This window comes from Rhipicephalus sanguineus, chromosome 8 (genome assembly GCF_013339695.2).
Source record: "Rhipicephalus sanguineus isolate Rsan-2018 chromosome 8, BIME_Rsan_1.4, whole genome shotgun sequence".
Classification (NCBI taxonomy): domain Eukaryota; kingdom Metazoa; phylum Arthropoda; class Arachnida; order Ixodida; family Ixodidae; genus Rhipicephalus; species Rhipicephalus sanguineus.
In genome coordinates this window covers 20,637,017-20,658,867 of record NC_051183.1, presented here as the reverse complement: position 1 = coordinate 20,658,867, position 21,851 = coordinate 20,637,017, and the positions used below count along the sequence as shown (strand labels likewise).

The 21,851-nt window shown below is 45.5% G+C and overlaps 1 protein-coding gene across 1 annotated transcript; it reads right to left on the bottom strand.

The window, feature by feature from the left end:
- Positions 1–1,781: 1,781 nt before the first annotated feature.
- LOC119403070 (retinol dehydrogenase 7) lies at positions 1,782–7,501 on the bottom strand. The gene is made up of 5 exons (XM_037670019.2): positions 7,294–7,501; positions 4,748–4,954; positions 3,939–4,124; positions 2,977–3,109; positions 1,782–2,122 (listed from the first exon to the last, which is right to left on the bottom strand). Exons 1-5 carry the CDS (start codon positions 7,499–7,501, stop codon positions 1,783–1,785), a joined length of 1,074 nt encoding a protein of 357 aa, XP_037525947.1. The 3' UTR covers position 1,782.
- Between the last annotated feature and the right edge of the window lie 14,350 nt (positions 7,502–21,851).

The following is a 21,851-nucleotide window of genomic DNA, read 5'->3' as shown; positions in this document are numbered from 1 at the left end:
TTACAATACGGCTACAAGCAGTGGTGACGCGGTCATGTTACTGAAGTGCCGGGAAGAGTAGCATTGAAACGGTTGTGCAACGTGACCGTGGACAAGAGCACATCAAGGTCAATTTGGCTTGAAGAAGAGCACGCTGATGACGCGTATAAATATTAACACATGAATGTAACGTCAAGTTCAATTCGCTGTGCATAAGACAACGTTGTAAATATTTCAAACAAGGTGAATGCAACCACATGAAACTAAGAAAAGTGTAAGATGCGCTGTTTGTATACCTTAATTTAGGTATAGTAATTACGAGATGGTAGGAAATTAACTTGAGTGCACGGAAAAACAATATCTGCCAAGACTCAGACTAGGCTTTCCAGGGTTGTGTCTAACAAAAAGATTCGTTCAATGAAATGAAGAGCGCTTGATAATGAGTAATAAGGGATAGCCAATTTCTTTAGACGCAGCAGGCGGGATGACAATGCCTCAAATGCCCGCTGTTGCCTGCAGACATCCTGACAAAATGATGATGATGATGATGATAATAATAATGATAATAATAATAATAATAATAATAATAATAATAATAATAATAATAATAATAATAATAATAATAATAATAATAATAATAATAATAATTGTCCGGGTTTATCTTATCGTGGTCTCAAAACCACGATTTCATTATGAGAGACGCCGTAGGGGAGGGCTCCGGAAATTTCGACCAGCTGGGGTTCTTTGACGTGCACCTAAATCTAAGCACACGAGCCTCTAGCATTTCTCCTCCGTCGAAATGCGGCTTCCGCGGCCGGAACTTGATCCCACGACCTTCGGGTCAGCAGACAAGTGCCATAACCACTAGACCACCACGTTGGGTTAAGCCCTCAAGAGCGCCGACAAGCGAGAGAGAGAGAGAGAGGCGAGGAAAGACAGGGAGGTTAACCAGACGCACCTCCGGTTTGCTAACCTGCACTGGGGGAGAGGGATGAGGGGGCGAAAAGAAAGACAGAAGAAAAGGCAAATATTAACGGAGTCACGCGCAGAGTTGGGGGAGTACATTGCACACTTGTTGGTCGCACAGACCTGTCGACACTAAGTACGTCAGCAACGCTTTCGTTGCCTTCTGCGCCTTCGAGGCGCATGTCCATTGTCCTAGATAGATAGATAGATAGATAGATAGATAGATAGATAGATAGATAGATAGATAGATAGATAGATAGATAGATAGATAGATAGATAGATAGATAGATATGAGGAGGAAATGCAGGGAGGTTAACCAAGCTTTGGCGCGATTTGCTACCCTACACGGGGGGGGGGGAATGATAGATAACTTAGAGAAGAAGGAGTCAGAGTAAGAAAAGGAATAAATGAACAGTTAGCGGGAACACGCACAACTCGCGCTGGTAGTTCACGGGCGCTCGTTAAGTCCGGTCGTCTTCAAGCAGCACGATATGCCTTTCGTGACCGTGTGCACTGCACGAAACCAGTGGGCCAAGGTCCCAGGATCTTCTTTTCCGGTAGTGGTCTTGTATCAAGACGAATGAGTTCGACTTCTAGAATACGTTGTGGAGTCTGGTAAGGATGGGCACTGGCATAGAATGCGCTCAATCGTCTCCTCACAGCTGCATAAGCCGCATGCCGTGCTGTTTGCCGTTCCAGTGAGGTAAGAATATGCGTCCGTAAATGCCACACAGCAAAGATGCATCGCGTCCTAGAAGTTCAGTTCACAGATAAATGTCCTTGAGTCCAGCCTAGTCGCGAAGAGCTTTCATGATCACAATGCAGCAGACAGCTATTCTATGCTTTGCGCCTCGCAGCCCGGGCAACTTTGCGGATCATGTGGACCACTTCGTCCGTCACTTCTGCCGGTGCCACCTCGTACAGCCGGCGCAGGAGAATGTCCTTGAGTCCGCCGGCCCTGTAGTAGGCCTTGGGAATGAGGTCTCGCACGGCCGACTTCATGACGTCCACGGCCTCTTGCGAGTCGTCCCTCATGATGGACGAGTACAGAGTGTCGGACGACTTGCGCAGACTTCCCAGGGAGTGGTCGCTTATGCCGCTGCGCACGCGAGGTGGCAAGAGGCTCAGGTCATTGCGCAGTGTCTCCGCCATGGTGTCGTGGTTGGCCATGGGAGTCCTGATATGCATGATAAAATTAAAAGACGCGTTGGTGAGGACTTAGGGTATAGCATTGAAGAAGGAAGGACAGCGATAATGTAAGGAATTGTTTTCATTGCTCTCGCTGTGTGTTTTGTCAGTGGTGGCCGCCCGCTGCCCTGCCCTTATCACCTCTGATTATCGAACCAGGAAACATGAGCGTCGTGAAAGGAATAAAAAGGCACCAAAGGATTCCCTAAAGTTTACTGCGCAGCATTCAAAGCGTTCGATTCGTTTACTTGCAACATGAGCGGCTTCACGGTTGCGTGCTTTACCTGAAGATAGAATGGCTGTACAGTATCAAAACAAATGTTATTCATTCAGGCATGCCTGAACACGTGCGGAAATCCTGCGCATAGGCGCGCATATGTGCGTTAGTGAACCGACGTTGTTTAATAGTTCATTTAAGCATTTTGACACCACTCCAGGCCCTATTTATACAGTGAAATGAGAATTTCTCAATATTTGCTCCCGGTATGAGTATGCTCTGCTAACTTTTTCCATTGATTTTTAACGGTGCTTTACATAGAGCACATATTTATATAGGTTAGATGAGTGTCTTGCGAGCAGCTTAGACATCAAATAGTCAATGTCTTCATGACAAGCATTCTTGCAGAATATTCTCGAATTGTGTACGTCTTCTGTAAACTTCACAAAACACCCTAAAGAATTAAAGGCATTGCATCCATTGGGTCGGTGTTCGATAATTCTGAAGATTAAAAAAAAGCTAAGTCAATACCAAGTTCTCAATGGACGAAATCGCGCAAAGAAGTTAAAAACAAAACATGGTGCTTTGCCGTTCATGTATGGAAGAAACCGCTCAACTTCGCTCACCTGTATGCACCTGGCTCAACTGTGCTCACGTGCACACCCCTGTCGTAGTATTGGCGGCGAAGGGCATCCGCCAGCGATGTGGAAGCGTGCTTCGACATGCAGTAGGTCATCGATGCAGGCATTGACATTCGTCCTGCAGCAAGGTACAGGCGAAAACATAGAGGTTCAAGCAAATATTGGATAGTATGAGGATATTGAAACAAACCTATCAAAATCTTGCATAGATGAATACAATAAAACAACATTCCTGTAGCCCTAAGTCTTTGTTGAGATGAACGAAATGAAAGCAAAAGTAAATTAGCGATATAAAATTGTACAGTCCTACAATCCCTCAGAACAAACCTTGGGATTCCAAGAAAACTTGGTAAAAGAAACCTGAACAAAAATACAGACCCCCCCCCCCCCCCAATAACCCTTCAACTCACTCCGAGCCCGCAAAAATTTGCTCCGGCCGGACACACGCGCTCTTATTCTGCCGTGTGTCTGCTCCCTCTCCCTTCACCTTACTAGGGTGGAGGAAGTCGCGCTTAGGAGGCTTCGGGCCGGGGTGGCCCTTACACCGGCTGTCATCTCAACGTGGAACTGATCGAATTTACCACTGGGTGCTACGTGTCCGCACTGCTCTATTCCAGTGATGCAAGCAGATGCATACCCTTTTACGTGGACACGCCAAGGGTTACAGTCGGAACGCTTCCGTCACCTCCTGCATGCCGGCCTTCGCTACAGTGACGCGACCAGTTATGACCGCTGAATACACGATAGCGGATTCTACAAAAAAACTGCTTCACTTCATACACAACACAGATATTACGGCACACATGTAATACACATACACGCACAGAATGTTAGGCCTCAAGTGCGTGTCTATGTCGCAATGAAAAATTCAGAGAAGAAACCAACAATTCAATTTCTTGATATCAAACTAGCACTACCAGGACCCCGAAAGTGTAGCGCGAACGTACCTAAAAGACTGGTGACGATGACAAGCCTGCTGCCCGGAGTCTTGCGCATGAGTGGCAGGAATGCCCTTGCGACTCGGACCACACCGAAGGTATTCACTTGGAACACGTACTGTATCCGGCTCATGGGTTGCCACTCAATGTAGCCGAGACTCGGTACGCCAGCATTGGCCACAACCGCCCACAGCTCTGCGGAAGCAAGGATTGAGGGAAGTTATGGCCAGGGAACGTGCTTTTCCATCAACTAACTTCATTTTTTATACCAGTATCTAAATATACGTTGAATATACAAGGAATATTCAATAGCTTCTTTGGACCCAGAGCCAACAATGCAGTACCACGAAGCGCTGTGTACCTCTCTTCAGCGCTTCGCGGTGTCTGTCCGTTCATGTTACGTGTTTTGCGCTGTGATCACGTAAAAAGGCTATAGTGCCGAATCCAACCACTGCTTGTATTTCCTTTAAGGCGTAAAGTTGGGCTATTTCGTGTCGAGCGTAGTAAGACACGATTACTAGCGCAAAGGGGACAGGGATGTGAACAAGGAAAACGGGGCAAACCTGGACTTCAGCTCACTATGATCATTTGAAGTCCAGCATGTTAGCGCGTTTCTTGTTCAGGTCTCTGTGCGGTTGCGCCAGTAATCATGTCATCATGCTTCTGCCGTATTCCTTCATGATCTGTCGGTTTCACATAGTTGGGGTCAACAAAAATGGGTACCTCGATCCATTCCCCGTATTTCGTCCATTACAATGGTTCAAATTAACGTTTAGATACGAAAGCACAACCCTTACATAAAATGCCCCTGTACCTACCTCTTTTGCCAAGAGTTCTCTCCACGGTTTCATATGCAGCCTCGACGTCGTCATCTTTTGTTACGTCCATCTGTAGCACCTCTATGTTGGTCTTGGTGCGAAGGATTTTGGCTCCCTCTCCAGCGGCACTGAGACATCCCGCGTAGACGAAGAAGCCATCGGCAGCCAACTGCTTAGCCAAGATGTGGCCAAGGCCGGTATCACAGCCTGTGAATGGAGCATAGTATTCTCGTAATTTGTTATGGCATTTTCATAGTTATTATATGTTAGTGTACTCAACTTCGTTCCTTTTTTTATCCAGAAAATAGCAGTGATATAAATTAGGAACCCATAAAATGCACAGATACTTGTTTGGGGCACTGGGCGTATTACTTTACACTGGACATATGTGAAATGTGCATGCCTTCATGGCAAATTCATTTCACTTCATCATTCTATCTCCGCAAGAGAAAATATACGCATTAAATGTATTGCGTAATGTCACGTCGGCACTGACATATTTTGCTGTATATTTTTGAGTTCCACCAGCGTTGTGCATTTATAAATTGCATTTACCGAGAAATAGCGTAGTACTTTCATCGTTCGAAAAAAGAAAACACATTGGCTTCTGTTATTGAAATTTTCATATTCATCAGTATTCATTGTGCGTTATCATTCTGAGCTCAAATATTAAGCAGAAGCACAACTTGAATACTCGACAAACACAATAACAGGCCCGAGGCTCTAGATATAGCGATTTCGTTCTTTGTACAGGGCCCGTCAATGATTAATTCTTTGAAGGATCGAGCGATTGCAAAATAGTGGATGAAACGACGAAAACCAAGAATAAACGAACAATGTTTACGCACGACCTATTGGTCTTAGACAACGCAAATAGAAAGTGACACATAAAGTCAGCCACATAGGTCGTTCTGCAAGAAGGAACAAATTACGACGATATGATCACTCCCAGATTGAAAAGCTCAAACTGTTCGAACTTGAATGAGTCGGGGCATGTGTACGTGTTGGCACCTCTTCCTTGTCATAGCGAAGGAGAACCGAGTGCGCTCCGTTTACTGCGGAGATTCCTTTTCGAAGACCAGGCTAGGTTTCCAGCATAAGGCCAGTGGGTGTTTCTTGCTTTCCACAAAACTTAACATTGAAAGAGGCTTCTCGAAATTTTCTTCACAGGAATGACTCGAACAATATCATTAAGTTTTTCTTTATGAAAAAAAAAAACAACGAAAACAGTTCGAGGAAACACACACACGAGTACAATCCTTCAGGCGATCTAAGTTCAGACGATCTAACGGCGATCGTAGAAAAGCCTCAGTAATGACATACTCGTCGAATATTACTCTCACTGGGAGCAAAGTACTCTTATTTGTCTTATTGATCAGCGTGTAGGCTCTATATCTACGGTGATTTAAAATTGCCGAACAAGAAACGTCGCTGGGGTCAATATTTTGATTACTTACCTTGTTTGTGTTCGTCAGGGCGAAAACATTTCCTTGTCGAAACATGACCTCCAACTACAGTGTTAGCTCGACGAGTTCTCATCACTATTAGCCTCCATGTTTCCTTTTCGTGTTGGGATCTCAGTTCTACAGCTGCACAAGCTTACTTTAATACTTCAAAAGCGTGGGAAAAATTGAGACACAGCCTCAGAGACGCGGTAGTGTCTACAACGCCTGCAACGTGCATGTATTTATGTAATTACAACGATTTAATCACGTTGTTGTAAGTCTCGCAATGCAATAAACATAACGCATTGAATTCAAGTGAACAGGACTCGTCTTTTGAAACGTGATTATTTGCAGACCCGAAACTTATTCAATGCGATTCTTGCACACGGTGACCGTTATAGAAACCATGAACTCATTTTAGTTTCTAATAAAAAAAATTGCGTTGGCGTGTGCCAAGAGCGTGAGAGGGAGTGGATGGCAATCGACATTGGATTATGCCCAATGTCTGCTAGCAGCATGATGCCACGGGCATTATTAACGTTAACGCAAAGTTTCGTGAGTTGAAGGAGGAAGTTCCGGTGTTGTGTTTAGCTTTGTTAACAGCAGATTTGAGAATACCATTAACTGTTAAAAAGAGTGGTTATGAAAGGGAAAGTTGGCATCCACTAGTCTGCAGCACAAGGCAACAGTGAAGTTCTTGTGGGTGTGTAAAAACTTAAAGCTCAGTTGTTGTTTCTGATTTGAAGAAAAAATGGTGTTGTCCCTGCAGCAGTATCCGTAGCTCTGTGGAAGAAAACGTTCACAGACGGAAAGTTGTATATATGCAGAAGTGTACTAGAAGTGTATTAGGTATGTGATTCTTTTGGTAGTATATTCAAGAGCTATAGTATTTGACATATTCCTTGCCTTCTAACGACGGGTGTAGAAAAGCCTCAGTAATGACATACTCGTCAAATATTACTCCTACTGGGACAAAATACGGTTATTTATCAAAGATTACTACTAGCATTACATATAAACACATGTTCAAAGTTTTCTACGAAGATTATCTTGAAATTAGAGCGGGAAAAAGAAACTCAGAAATGATAGGCATTCACTAACCTGTAATGAGAACGCTCTTTCCTCGTGCTTCGACAGATGCGTTGAGGAAGCGTCTTCGTACGTGCCACAGTGTCCAGTACGACACGAACACTGCAAACGCTGCCAGAGCAGCGGCGGTGACCAGTTCCAGCGTGTGATGCGGCAATCGCCAGCTGAGAAGCCATAGAAGAGCCGCAGTTGGCACGGCCATCTGGGTAACTGTCGCCATCTTCTAACAGTGTCTATATCTTGCACGGACGTCGAAGATGCGGATAAAGCAGTTATGCAAGGGTAGCTTGACAGACCCACCCGTCAGCTGTGACGAAAGAATAATAAATAAAGAGCTTACGACTTGGATTGAAGTTGGAAAAATAGTCTTTGGGGCTCTCGAAGAAATCTTGGTGCTTCAAATAAGAGACGACTCTCAGGTATCGCCGCACCAGTAGTTGTGAAACCGTTATAGTCTTTAAGCTGGGCAAGAAACCTTGCTTGAGCTGTGCTTCAAATCGGTACACGTCTATTGATGCCCAGATATTGCTGCGCCATCACTTGGGAAACCGTTGTCGAGATGTGAAAACGGACTAGGGATACCAGGTCATCAAATAAAGCAGCTTGAGTTGAGTTGTAAAGGTCGACGCTTCTTCCCTTGCTCACGAATATGATGCATCACTGCTCAAAGTGTCTGCTGCTCTTCTAGGGTTTCCGCCGCAGGAGAAGATGCGAGCACGAGAGGTCTTGAAGACATCAGCAAGTGGTGAACTGACGGTACACGACGTGTCCTGTAATGACTGTCAGTACGGTAGCCGTGTTCTTTTAAATAGCAGGGACTACACACGGGATGCTGACTTGCTCAATCATTGTGCGACACTTTCAGAAAGGCACGGTGGCAATTACTGCCGCTTCCTTCTTGGAAAAAAAATTGTGCTCTTATCCGATGATGGCTTGGCTTCGTAGGCTCGCCTTCTTGAAAAGGAAGAGGCCAGGATATCGGGCTATTATTCTTTCTGCTCATTGCTTTTTAAATTAGAACGTTAGCACATAGTCGGAACAAAAGAGGAGAGTGTGTCGCAAGCATACGGATGATCCTGTCCGTATTTTGTAGAAAGGGTCCTTGAGAAATTCACGTAGCCACAGAAGCAGCAGTCAAGTATGAGTATATTGTTCTCACGTGGGGCTCTATGAGAGACAGGAGCCTTGTGTGATCCGTTATGATAAACGCAGCTAAGCAGTCATACTGGTACTTCAACTAGGCATGACACTGCGGCACTGCCGCTACGTAGACACTAGGCTGGCTGTTCAACACGTAGTAACAGACCCCTACCATTCAGGATGTGCTCAGGTGGAACAATCGCCGGCCATGTAGGCCAGGCTAACCCCGCCTGCTGCAACATCACCACCACCACCACCACCTAGCGCGATATTTTGATAATTCTGTTACGGAAGGAGCAGTTGACTAAATACGCTTATTTTGTTTTCAGGTGGGTTTTTATGTGAGACAGGAGCCTTATGTGATATTTTGTGATAACTGCACTAAGCAGGGATACTCATGCGTCAACTAGGCATGATACTATGATGCTGCAGCTACGCGGCGGAATGGTTTGGAAATTTCACGTAGCCGTGGAAAGCGCACTTGATTAGGTCTGGGTATTTTGTTCTCAATTGCGGCCTTATGAATACAGTAAATCTGCGATATTTTATTATAAATGCAGCTGAGCAGTGATACTGCTACTTCAAATGGGCATGATACTATGATAATGCAGCTATGCAGCGTGATATTTTGCGAATTTTACCACGGAAGGAGCAGTTGACTAAATATGCGTATTCTGTTTTCAAGTGCTTTTTTATGTGAGACAGGAGCCTTATGTGATCTTTTGTGACAAATTGCAGCTAAGCAGTGATACTGATACGTCAACTAGGCACGATACTATGATGCTGCGGCAACGAAGCGGGATATTTTGAGAGTTTCACGTAGCCACGAAAGGTGCACTTGATTAGGTCTCGGTATTTTGTCCTCAGGTGCAGCTTTACGAAAGACGGGAATCTTGTGCTGTCGTTTGCAACAAATGCAGCTAAGCAGTGATACTGATACATCAACCAGACGTGATAATATGATACTGCGGCTGCGCAGCTGGCTGTATTTTAATTTGTCACACTTTCAGACTACGGTTACACTATGCCTGTGTTGGCAACTATTGAAAGTTCCAATGCCTTCGATGTAGTTAATGATAACTATGTTGTGCGTTTAGCTCCTTTTGCAGGCACCACTCTCATTAAAGCACCACGAAACAGAGGCAAAGATTAATGGCTACTATTTCGCAACTGTTGCTTCTAAAATGATTGAACATGTATGAGCCTTTATTAGAATCAGGATGTCTCATTGGGCTTACCCTGGTTCTTTAAATTACTGTAACCTTGAAAAAGAGTTCAGGACGACTGTAGATATTTTTAACCGACTTCTCGTAGACCCTCTAGCCTTCGTTGGATTCGGCGCTGTGGCTAGATCACATTAACATAAATTAAAAAGGAACTAATCGTACTATTTCCGTTTATATATGCAGCTTACAGAATTCTGTCAGGAATAGCACCTAGCGGTGTGGGCACACAATGTTTTTTTTTCCTCCGCACAACGACTAAGAATGCATTTTTCGACTGCCACTTCGTAAGGCACAAATTGGAGTCGGCTGCATATGTTATTATTTGTATACTATTCGCAGAGCAGTTCAGAATGCATGCGAAGGTCGGCAGGGCATATCATAATGATGAAGGGGGGGGGGGGGGGGGGAAGGGGAGACGATTCCACAGCAGCTTTTGCCATAGTTCCCAAGCCGAGCGCGTAGAGACAAAAGCACGTCGATTTTGGCCGGCAAAAATATTGCCATATTGGCGCGCTTAGCTCAGGAAATGATCGAAGTGAAGTGGTTACGGTTTCCGTTGCCGTTTTTGCCTCATCAAGGACGCCGAGCGGCGGACAACACCGAAAGCGAACGAAGGAAGCGAAAGACAAGTGACACGTGCCTGAGAACAATGGGACCAGCCGAGACGGTGACGTGTTAGGACGATAGCAGGAAGGAAATACTCCGCCTGCCGTGACTTCTGTGAGCGCACATTACGCCGTATCACGTAGGCACTCGCGCATTTAAGAGGGTGCGGTAGCGTTCGGTTTTGGGCTAGTTGGTACATAACTCCATGTTAAAGGTGCAAGGCGTCAAAGTGCTTCCAGCAATATTTATTAGAGGGAACTGTGTCCGCCTCCGTGTTGCAGTGGTTACGGTGCTCGCCTGCTGACCCGAAGGTCGCGGGTTCGATCCTGGCCGCCGTAGTGGGGGGCTCCAGAAATTCCGACCATCAGGTGTTCGTTAACGTACATTGACATCACGCGGTACACGGAGCTCTAGCATTTCGCCTCCATCGAAATGCGACCGCCGTGTTCGGGATCGAACCCGCGACTTTCGGGCCAGCATGCGCCGTATACATCGACTTTCACGGGATGGAACGGAGGCGGAATTTCCTTTTTTTTTCTTCGTTCAATCGCGCGGTGTGAAACTGTCGCCTTTATCTATAGTGTTTCACCTTTTTTAAGTAGGCCATCCTTGTGGAGGCGCCTGTCCGTAAAGGCAGCGTGCGCAAGGATCCGTCCTTGAAAAGAGCGGTGCCCGAGGAGAAGACTTTCGAGCTTACTGAACTCGTTGCACTGTTTGCAGATATCTGCGAAAGTAATCGTTGTGGCCTCGTTTGTGATTCATGGACAGAACGAATGTCAATGTTGACGCTCTTGGAAGGCATGCGAGCTGCTGGTTTTGTGTCCTCGTCTCTTTCAAGTCAATTGGCGTAGCCAGCGCTGTGGGGGGGGGGGGGGGGGTCGTTATGCTAAACGGGAGTCGTTATGCTAAACGACGACCGTACAGTCATACACGCTAAAATAAAAGACTTACCTGCCGTAACAGATGCTGATAGCCACCAGCGAAAAGAAAAAAACTCCTCATAAACGCGTCGTTTTCCACTCAAACAGCAAAGACCAACGCAACGAATATCTGACGGGCAAAAACAGCGCGCAGACGGACGGGACGAAGAAAAGGTAACACAGAACAAGCGCTGTTCTCAACTGTGATTTATTGGAATATGTAGATTATTTAAACACGTACGATAAGCATAATGATAAGCAGCGCTTGTTCTGTGTTACCATTCTTCGTCCCGTCCGTCTGCGCGCTTGCATCACCAACTAGCCCAACTTTCAGTACGAATTGAAAATCAGTTCTGCGGAATCCCGCAAGGTGGCAGAAGGGTTAAGAAAGGGAAAACACATTAAGAGACTGTATTTCTGAGAATTCCGTATGGATTTCCTAGTGGCTTCGTGCTACAAACGGGTGGTTGTCTCCATGCCATGTCCTCTTGTTGAAACTTTGGTTCGAGCAACATTTTCTGTTCAACAATTTCTTGTCACTTCAAGTCACCAGGATCTCCTGGAGTTCTGTCTCGCGTGAAACCTTTTAGCAGCGGAGCAGTTTAATCCGGCCATAAAAGCTTTGGTGTGTACAAGTGTGTACAAAAAACTATCAACACCATGAACGGGTACGTGCCACAGACATCGGGCACACCCCTCTACTCATCATTGGTCCACTAAAAAGGAAGAAGGCAACAGACGGGCGGCAAACACCAATTCAGATTTCTAAACAGACGTTACCAGTAATTGAGAAAAGCCTTAAGAAACCATCGGGAATAACCCAGTGATAAACACCCTGGCCGCACATTTTGCTGAAGCATCTGTACGGAGTGCTTCAGCGGTACGTACAACGAGAGAATACTAGAGAACGGGAAAGGCAACGGCGGCTGCGAGAAGATACCCGAAGCGATGGAAGCCCTGCGCGAAAGACGACGTGCCTGTGGATCTATGGGAGGTTTCAGCGCGAGTTTCTGTCTCTGGAGTTTGGACATCCGCGTCGTGTCTGTGACTGTCTGTGGTTTAACTCGAACCTCTCTGAGCTAAGAAGCAACCTAGAAACAGCCTACCATAACCTAGATAAAGCCTAGCAACAACCTAGAAACTACCTAGCATCACCTATCTAAAGCCTAACGACAACCTGAGAGCAACCAGATTCGACTGCACGATCGTACAGCTTCCCCGTTTCAAGCCTTGCGCGACTTAGTGCAAGATTCGCCATTTTTTTTAGGGGCGAAGCTTCTCTTAGTCCAACCTTGTCACGCGTCCTGCGTAAGGCGTAACCGGCAGTATACTACGACCCATCACCGATCCTTTGCAAACTGCCCACTACTTCGTCTTTGCAGACATCCCACTACGACCCATCGCCGATCCATCACTTCACCGACCATAAAGCCGTTATAATGAAGGGGGAACGGAAGCCACGTCTAGCTACCACTTACGATTAATAAAATTTCTTGTATAAACATAGACAGTGTTTGTCACGCCTTTGACGACGTACTGGGCTATCGCTGTGATTACTGCTGGGCGAAACCACTAAAGATTTCACGGTGTAACCATGATTGCTCCAGGAGCTTCGCCCCAGTCCTTCATCATTCACCCGTGGATATGCTGTGAATTTTTTTAAAATTTATGTAAGTGTCTTTTTTTGGCGTTTCACACAGAAACCGAAATGCCTCAAATTGCCGATAATCGATCTTTATTTCACGGTCTCAATGTTTCACAGACCTTGATGAAACTCTTCATTAACAGAAAAACAAGGAATAATGCATATGCAGCGTTTACAAGGACTTTTATTGCTGCACGGACAGAACATCAATAGCCAATTCATTCTCTGTGCCTAAGAGCATGTCACAGAAACAAAGGAAAAATAAATTAAGGCAGCTGCGAATTAGTCGTGCCAAGCCTGAAGGAGCTGCGGAGCTGGGCGGCCTTCTTTCTCTTTATTTTCTTTTTCTTCCTTCCTCGCTTTCTTTCTTTTTCTCTCATCTCTCTCTTTTTTAATGTCTTTTCTGTCTCTGGTTATTTCTATTTATTTCTTTCTATATTTATGTATTTCTTTCTTTTACTCGCTTTTTCTATCTTTCTTTCTCTTTCTTGCCTTCATTTCTCTCTTTCTATTCCTCGCTTCCTTTTTCTGTCTCTCTCTCTTTCTCTTTATTTCTTTCTCTCCCATTCTGTCTCTCTATTTATTTCGTTCTCCTTCTTTCTATGCTATGTTTTACTCTCTCCCCTTCTAATTTCCCTCCTCCTCATCTCACTTCCCTTTCCCACTCCATGCGATACTATACCACACAAAGCATGCGAGTATGCTCTGCTAGCATTTGCCACCTTTTGCCACCCTTTTGCTATACTATACTATACAAGGCTATGCTCTGCTAGCGTACCTGGATAGCCGAGTGTTTACGACGCTCGCGTTCGGTTGCGGGTGCGCGGGTTCAAATACCGCCTCGCAAAAAATTTTTTTCGCCAAGAAGGTTTCTCTTTCTCTGTCGCTCTGTACTCGTTCTCTCGCCTACCGGAGTTATAGGGAACCCAAGCTCAAGTTTGCGGCGCGACGACAGCGCCGCGCCAGCCGCGCTGCGGCTCTGTTGGAAAACTCTGAACCGTGGCGCGGCCGACTCAAGCCCCTTTCACGGTAGCGGTAGCGCACGTGCGCTCGCGTTCTTCTCTCGGCGCGAGTAACTGTGGGGCCGTCAGCTCGGCACGTTGAACCGAGAGGCTTGCTGTGCGAAGTTGCGCATTTCCACGATGGCAGAAGCGACCCCGCGGAAGCGCAAGCGTGGTCCGAAGTATTGCGGTTTAGTGGCCAGCCACAACAATGCAGACAAGGCACACGATTCACGTGTTAAACTGTATCGGTTCCCGGGCGTGTCGCACGAGAAATAAAGGCGGCAAGCGTGGATAGCTGACAGCGCTGTCTCGCCTTCTATTTTGGCTGTCTGAGTTCATCGCTTTCGTTCGTTCCGACTACCTGAATCGGTAAGTAACGGGGCGCATGCACGCAGCGACTACAGTAATGATTACTCGCTGTCTTCTCGCACTGTTAAAGTCCAGTTACGGTTGTAGATGAAGCAACTTTGTGTTTTGATTCCCCGTGCTCGTAAGACCTACCCGTCGTTGTTGAACGTTCACATTTGCGTTATACCGTTAGCGTTGCGCGGTTGGTTGAATTCAACTGAACTTCGCACATTGTCAGAAGTTCGGCACCTGCATTTCACGCGTCGGGAAGGCTGCTTTATCACGCCGGAACGGACGTCTGTGCATTTTCAGCAAGCTTTGACATCGTTCTGCAGGTTTGCTTTGTTTTTGTCACTTTATTGGGGTGATATATATTTAAGCCGCTAAATATAACTGGCACTTCATACATGCTTTGCAATTGCAACCTTGAATTAACCACCTTCTGACTTTGTGCGATTTTCTAGCCGCGTTCACGCAACAGGTTTTATACGCGTGTCAAGTCGGTATCATAAATAGAGACTGCAAGCATGACGCGAGAGCCGAAAAAACGAGGCGAGCAGTTCATCTTGCTTCACAGTGGTTAAAGCTCAGCTAGCTGCCTCGCGTCTTAATCGGCGGGTGATTCTCCAGCGGCACGGAGGACTTGACTCTAACCTTCTCAGGAAGCAGTGCCATGGCCGTATAATCTTTTTTTCGCGCGCCGCAAACGTTTGTTCACGAAAGTACACGGCTGCTACTGTAAGCATGCCATATCAAAACAACAATCATATGATTCGTAGTCCACGCCGCAGAACATCGATAGCGTGTACGGCTTCATTTCGGAGTGCATGTGGACCAATATTCATCTTTAACGTGACAGAATGAGACTTACGTCGAGGTATACGTCCTACAGGGTGTAATCGCGACTTGGGAAATGCATTTCGCTTTGAGTCGGGCGTGGTTGTCGTCGATCGTCTGCTCTTCACCGTTAACGTGATTGACGAGCCTTCCTCATTTTATCAAGTTCGCTTTGCGGAAGTGCCAGTCAAGCTTGAAGATCCTTTTGAAGCCGCACTGCACGCGGTACATTGTGAGACGCCGCAAGTGCACCGCGAGAGCTCTGCACGTGCACGGAAGCGAGCGGCAACGCGGTGGCGAGAAGGGAAAACGCTCGCTGACCACGCCCCAGTTTCTCTTTTTCTGCCAGAGATGGCGCTGCCTGTCAAGAGCAGCAGCGCCGCTAAGCGTTGCTTGGGAAGCGCTCGTGTTCTGGGAGTGAAGCGGAAGACGACGAAGAGGAGAGCGCGTGCCGGCTCACGATGATGATAGTTTTCTATCAACGACTAGCGGCATAACGAAAAGCTTAACAGCTTGCACGAATACCGGAAAAGCCCTGCTTAGAGATTATCCTAATATATAAGGAGAGCCTAATGTATCCCAGTTTTTCAAGCTTTGCTCGTCTCTGATTCATGGCAACTACGATTATTCTGGGAGCACGTGTTGGGGTCTAGTTGGTAAGACACATTATGTTAACTTAAAATGCGCTTAGGACGAGACACCAGAGTAGAAGCAGACTGTCCTTGTCCTGTCGGCTTCTACTCTGGTGTCTCGTCCCAAGCGCAGTTAAAGTTTGCATAATACGGCTATTCTGACATCCCTGTTCGTGGCAGGGTTATGGTGATCTAGTAAGCACGATGCTTCATATTCCTGGAGTTATTATTATTGTTGTTTTTCAGGGAAAGAAATTAAGAATGGAACAGGTATGCTCTCAACACGTACATTGTACACCATGTTTATATCTATAGCAACCGCGCCGAGCGAGCGTGCTCGGCGCTCGGAGTCCACGTTCGCATCGTGTTGTGTTTACTGTGCGGGCACGGAGTGTGGCCTGGGAACTCGAGTTACGGCGGCCGGGTCGGCCGGGTGTTGTAAACACAGCCGCCGGGCCGAAGCTACGCCAGTCGCCCCGTCGCTGCTGCCTCGTTCACCTCGCAGCGCTTTTGCTTAAATATACGAGTTCAATTTGTAGACGTCCAGGGCGTTGGTTGCGTAATGATATTGCGTGTTCACAAGTAAAGAAAGACAAAGGCACGTCTACAAATTGAACTCGTATATTTAAGCAAAAGCGCTGCGAGGTGAACGAGGCAGCAGCGACGGGGCGACTGGCGTAGCTTCGGCCCGGCGGCTGTGTTTACAACACCCGGCCGACCCGGCCGCCGTAACTCGAGTTCCCAGGCCACACTCCGTGCCCGCACAGTAAACACAACACGTATATAGCAACCGCGCCGAGCGAGCGTGCTCGGCGCTCGGAGTCCACGTTCGCATCGTGTTGTGTTTACTGTGCGGGCACGGAGTGTGGCCTGGGAACTCGAGTTACAGCGGCCGGGTCGGCCGGGTGTTCCGTACCCGCGCAGTAAACACAACACGATGCGAACGTGGACTCCGAGCGCCGAGCACGCTCGCTCGGCGCGGTTGCTATAGATCAAACGCAAGATTCTTAATCGAAACATATTCACCGAATGTCAAGCAGTGCGTTATATTGGTTATCGTTTGTTAATATACACTGCAGTGCTTAAATTCACGCTTCCTAGTAATAATAACCGAAATTCGCCAGCGTGATGTATCCTATTGTCAGAACCAGAATTACCCTACCTTTTGTGTCCTATCATTTATTCTAGTTCGATTCAGCCTGTTTGCTTTGTAACAACATATATTTCTGTTTAACGTTCTTGTCATGCAAATATTCTTATTTCAGTTATGTACCTATTATCTGTGCATCACATTCTCACACTATTATTTCTTTTGTTTTCCTGAATATATAGTTTCTAATTATGCTTTGTATTTAATGTCATTTCCCTGCCTAATAATGTTAGCTTCCCTCTGACACGACGATTCCTATATGCCTGTTATTTGAACACTTCCTACAGCTTAATTATACTTAATGCTGAAAAACTGCTAGTGTTTACTGTACTCGATGTATATAAACTGCTGCAATCTATTGTTTACGTATAGCCTGTAAAAAGAGGTCCCATTGCAGTGTTTGAGTCTGCGGGACCTCCTTTTGCGCATTGACATTCTGTAATATTTTTAATCATCGCAATAAACTGATTCTGATTCCCTGTTTTCGTAGTGCTTGTCTTTTTGAATAGAGAGGAGACTGACGAAACTGCAGCAAATGAGCTAGGACGCGTCCTCGCAGAAAGTAGACGTAATTAAGGACCTATATTCTCTCTTCTCAGTAGTTTCAGCACAACAATCACTGATCGAGTGTCGTCGCAAGGCGGGAACGCAGCATTTAATTACTCATGCACGAGTTATAAATTCCTTTACTTTTTGGCTAGTACGAGATAACCTCCAGCCTTAGCCTTGCACACTTCCTCTCGTGTGACCTTTTAATTAGCCAAAGGTGCTGGTAACTACAAGTTCGAATCTCCGTGACTATATACACAGCATTAATATACAAAACGGGATTGACTTTCTCTGTGCAGATGAAATGGACGATATGAGGTGGGATTGCTTCCGCGGAGGTCGTCTTGTTTCGGTTGTTTCGAAGCAGCTGCAATAACGGTGGCGATGTGGTTAAGAACCCAGCGTCGTTGTTAAACATGCACGAATGAATTAATACGAACAAGGTCCTTTCGAATGTCTCGGAGCACGTTAATAATATATTCCTTAGCCTTTTCGGAGTTGCAGGCGGTTGCAATATCACCTCCAAGAGCCTAAGAAAAAAAGTCTAAATGATATTTCTCGCAGCGCACGTGAAGGACAAGGCCACATTATGCAGATTAGGCTATGCAAATTACCTACGATATCGATTGCTTGAAGGTAATCCTTGTTGCGAAAGAAAAAAAAGTAAAAAGAAGGTCCTTGTCTTTGTTTTACTCTTCTTTTTGCCCAAGGCCACACAGTCATCGGAATCGACAATACGATCCTCAAAGGAAAGTTTGACGGAGTTAAATAACTATGCTGAACATAACTGAGCTACACAGATGACGAAAGCTGCAGCTATTACACGCTCTACCGATCATAAACAGCTGCAGATCCCTGGAAGCCATAGTCGTCGATCCGTAATTAGATGACTGACTAAGAAACATTTGTTGGGAAATAATAACAAGGCCGAAGCTATTGTCATTGTTAAGACGAGTAAAGAGACGATATTACTCGTCTGATTACTCTAACATACTAACGCGGCCCCAGCGATGAGGCTCGAATGGTCTCAGACATTCTGGCGTGGTTTGCGCAAGTCATTAGCTACACGTGCAGTGGGCCGGTAACATAAAACATACAAAAGAAATGAGCGTGGGTGACAATATGCGTTTTGAGGAGCCCTTGACGTCAGTGTTGCTTACGGATCATAGGGGCAATTTGTGCTGCCGTAAGTGCTTTAAGTGAATAAATGTTAGTTTGACACTATCCCTCCAGAGAAAGTACGTAACATCCCCATCTTAACCGGTACTCACCCGCGGGGCATAATCTGGCTGGCTTACGAAAACTGGGTTCAACTTAAATTGAGGACGACGCAGCAAGCCTTGGAAATAAAAAAAATTATAGCTGTAACTTTAAGGGACAAGAAGAGAGAAGATTGGGCCAGGCAACAAACGGATTTTAAGGCCATGTCAGTCGAAATCAAGAAGAAGAAATGGGCATGGGCAGGGCATATAGCTCGAAGGCAAGGTAACCGCTGGTCATTAAGAGTAACACACTGGATTTCAAGAGAAGGCAAGCGCGCTAAGGGGAAGATGGGCGTTAGGTGGGCAGATGAGATTAAGAAGTTTGCGGCTATAACGTGGCAGCAGCAAGCCCAAGACTGGGTTGACTGGCGAAACACGGGGCAGCCCTTTGCCCTGCAGTGGACGTAGTCAGGCTGATAATGATGACAATGATAATGATTATGATGTTGATGAGCATGAAGTGCATTAAGCACAGGTACCGCGATGAGTACAGTTTGGAGAGACAAGCATGAGACACCGGTACCCATTTATCCTTCTCAAGAGCTTTGGGCGAGAGCACCGACCAATTCCTACATCGATGACCAGCACCAGATGGTATTGAGTGCTATTGAAAGAGGAAGAGATTTTGGACTGAAGACTCCACTGCTTTTGCACAATAAACGATGTTCATTCGAGAGTACAGATTTTTGGGCTAGTTGGTTCTTTGCTATAAATGGCGCCACAACGCTGGAAAGACAGGGCGTGCGCGAACCATCAACTGAATTTTATTTCAGAGAGCGAGGTGTTTATAGTGACACGATGAATACGCTGTCAATTGACACTGACACCACGACACCAGTTCTCGCTTTTTCACCTTATGTATAAAATGGTGAAAATAAAAGATTTTTATTGATTGATTGCTTGATTGATTGATTGATTGATTGATTGATTAATTGATTGATTGATTGATTGATTGATTGATTGATTGATTGATTGATTGAATTCATTCAGTGGTTAACCTTTAGAACATGGGAACAGGCAACCAGATCCCTTCTTCGGTCATTCGTTACGACGATGTCCTTGGAAAAGCCTTGAATTTTATCCGATTTATTTGCTGACACCACTTCCACATTTCGACATAAGCAGCGTAAATATACCATACTGAATGTTTTGTCTAGATGCGTTTCCTTCTTTCTTTTTGTAACTTTTTTTGCTCTTGAGCGAGTTTCTTCTGCTACTATAATTATCCTCGTACGAGCTGATCGAGTGGTCTACGTTTTGGCCGTACGTGGAACTCTCAAACCTTTTCAGAATGTCCTGGAAGTTTTTGACAAACCTGTACTGAAACGTTCCCGTATGCCATTCTAATAATTCCGTATGTTTCCTTAAGGAATCCGTATGTTTTCCATATATTTCCGTAATAATCTTACGAAAAACATACAGAATTATGGCAATGACATACGGAATGCTTCAGATAGGGATTCGTCTATCGAAAACGTTCACGAAGGCTACTTTCGCAAAGGGTCGGGATTCAACAGCGCGACCCTCTCACAGGAATGAGGTGAACTAAATATGGTTGTGAAATATTGTGCACCGCAAATAGTCTAAGACCTTGCTAGCACTTCAATAGAGAAGATTTGCCTAAGCCTGAACGGTCGTGATAAATGATTTGGCGGTGGCTTGTGTGAAGAAAGCAACCACTCCTATTACAAACCAAAAGCAATTTGAAATGTTGGTCGTGACGGGGCTGATAAACATGCTTAGCTTCCTTTGAAGTTTTACTGCATGCAACAAAGATGACTCGTTGCACGCGTGGGCCTTAACCAAAGCACGCAGAACTTCATCTTGTCCTTCGCGCGCTTAAATTTTTCTGAGCGCGAAGTTCCAACAAAACTTCAATTCACTCATCTCTACAGTTATGTACCTGCGTGCGTCCATATGTCTGCGATGCCGCTGTGACGAATTAGCACGCACAGCTTGACGCATATTTGTTTAATTACATGTTGTTTAGGAGATGTTGGAGCTTTTATATAACTGCAGCAAACTTTTATTAACGCCGGCTACTCATTTTCACCGATAACAGAATTTGTGAAAATCACAGCAATGAAAAAAAAAGTACATTCGAAGAACACCTAGGGAAACTTCACGTACGTCAGTGAGCCATACTGATGAAGTCCATTCACGTAGCAACACGAAAAAACAGAAGGAAGATACGGTCCAGTCACATAACACTACAGTTTATATAAAATGCATTCACACGAACACCTTATCTGCTGAAAATAACACTACACAGAATGTCCAGTCACGTAACGACACTGAAATTGGCAGTTTGAAGATACAGAGACTACAGAATAAGTTTGAATAAGTTTACACATGAAGGGACACATTAACGTTACACGGTCAGATGCAACTATATGCATAAAATCAGCCTAAAATGCATTAGTTTGTACGCTGTGCCATTGGTGCAGGTGTGACCTTTTCTCCTTCATTCAATCCTGGACCTGTTGCGTCTTAAAACCACAAAACATCCGCGAAATGCAACCTCGTTGGCGCGTCTGCGAGAAAAAAAAAACATTGGCCAAGGTAACAAACACAATCAGGAAGAAAAACACTCCGCGTGGAGGCTAAAATTAGATCGGATCGATAACGGCTGAAGTAAGACTGCTATCGCTATGTAGCATCAACGTTCTCTTTCGCACATATGGTCGATCGTTTGCCAGGTTAATCGGCTTTCTGATCTCATGTCCCGATATATGCATCCCGAGCTTATGCACACATTTTAGGGTTTCTTTAGTAGCGTCGACGACTGTGCCTTACTCACGGACTGAAACGCGAAAATTGAGGGCTAAGTAATGCACGCACTTTCACCTGACAGCGTCTGAAGTTCGTGTCATATTGGCGTAACTTTCACTCAAATGCTTACATCGGAGAAAACATTAGTTTAGGGGCCAGATTTGGCAGCGACATGATGCGGTTATTGCAAGCAGTGGCTTATAGCAGTCGTTATAAAAAGAAACGATGTCGAATTTCAATCCGCGAGTACTGCACATTCCGACAACACCCTCAGCAGTGGCACAATTCAACAGCCAGTTATACGAGGAGTTTTCAACTGTTTCTTCATTGTTCTAGTGCAGGAGACCGTACGCATCACTTGTTCAAGTGCAGTCCCAAAAGAAGCCGCACAGATTGCAGGTAGTGTGCGAATATTCAAAATGCCGAAAGAGAAGTAGTCGAGTTTGACAATTTATTGTATCTAAATACAATCTTTCGTG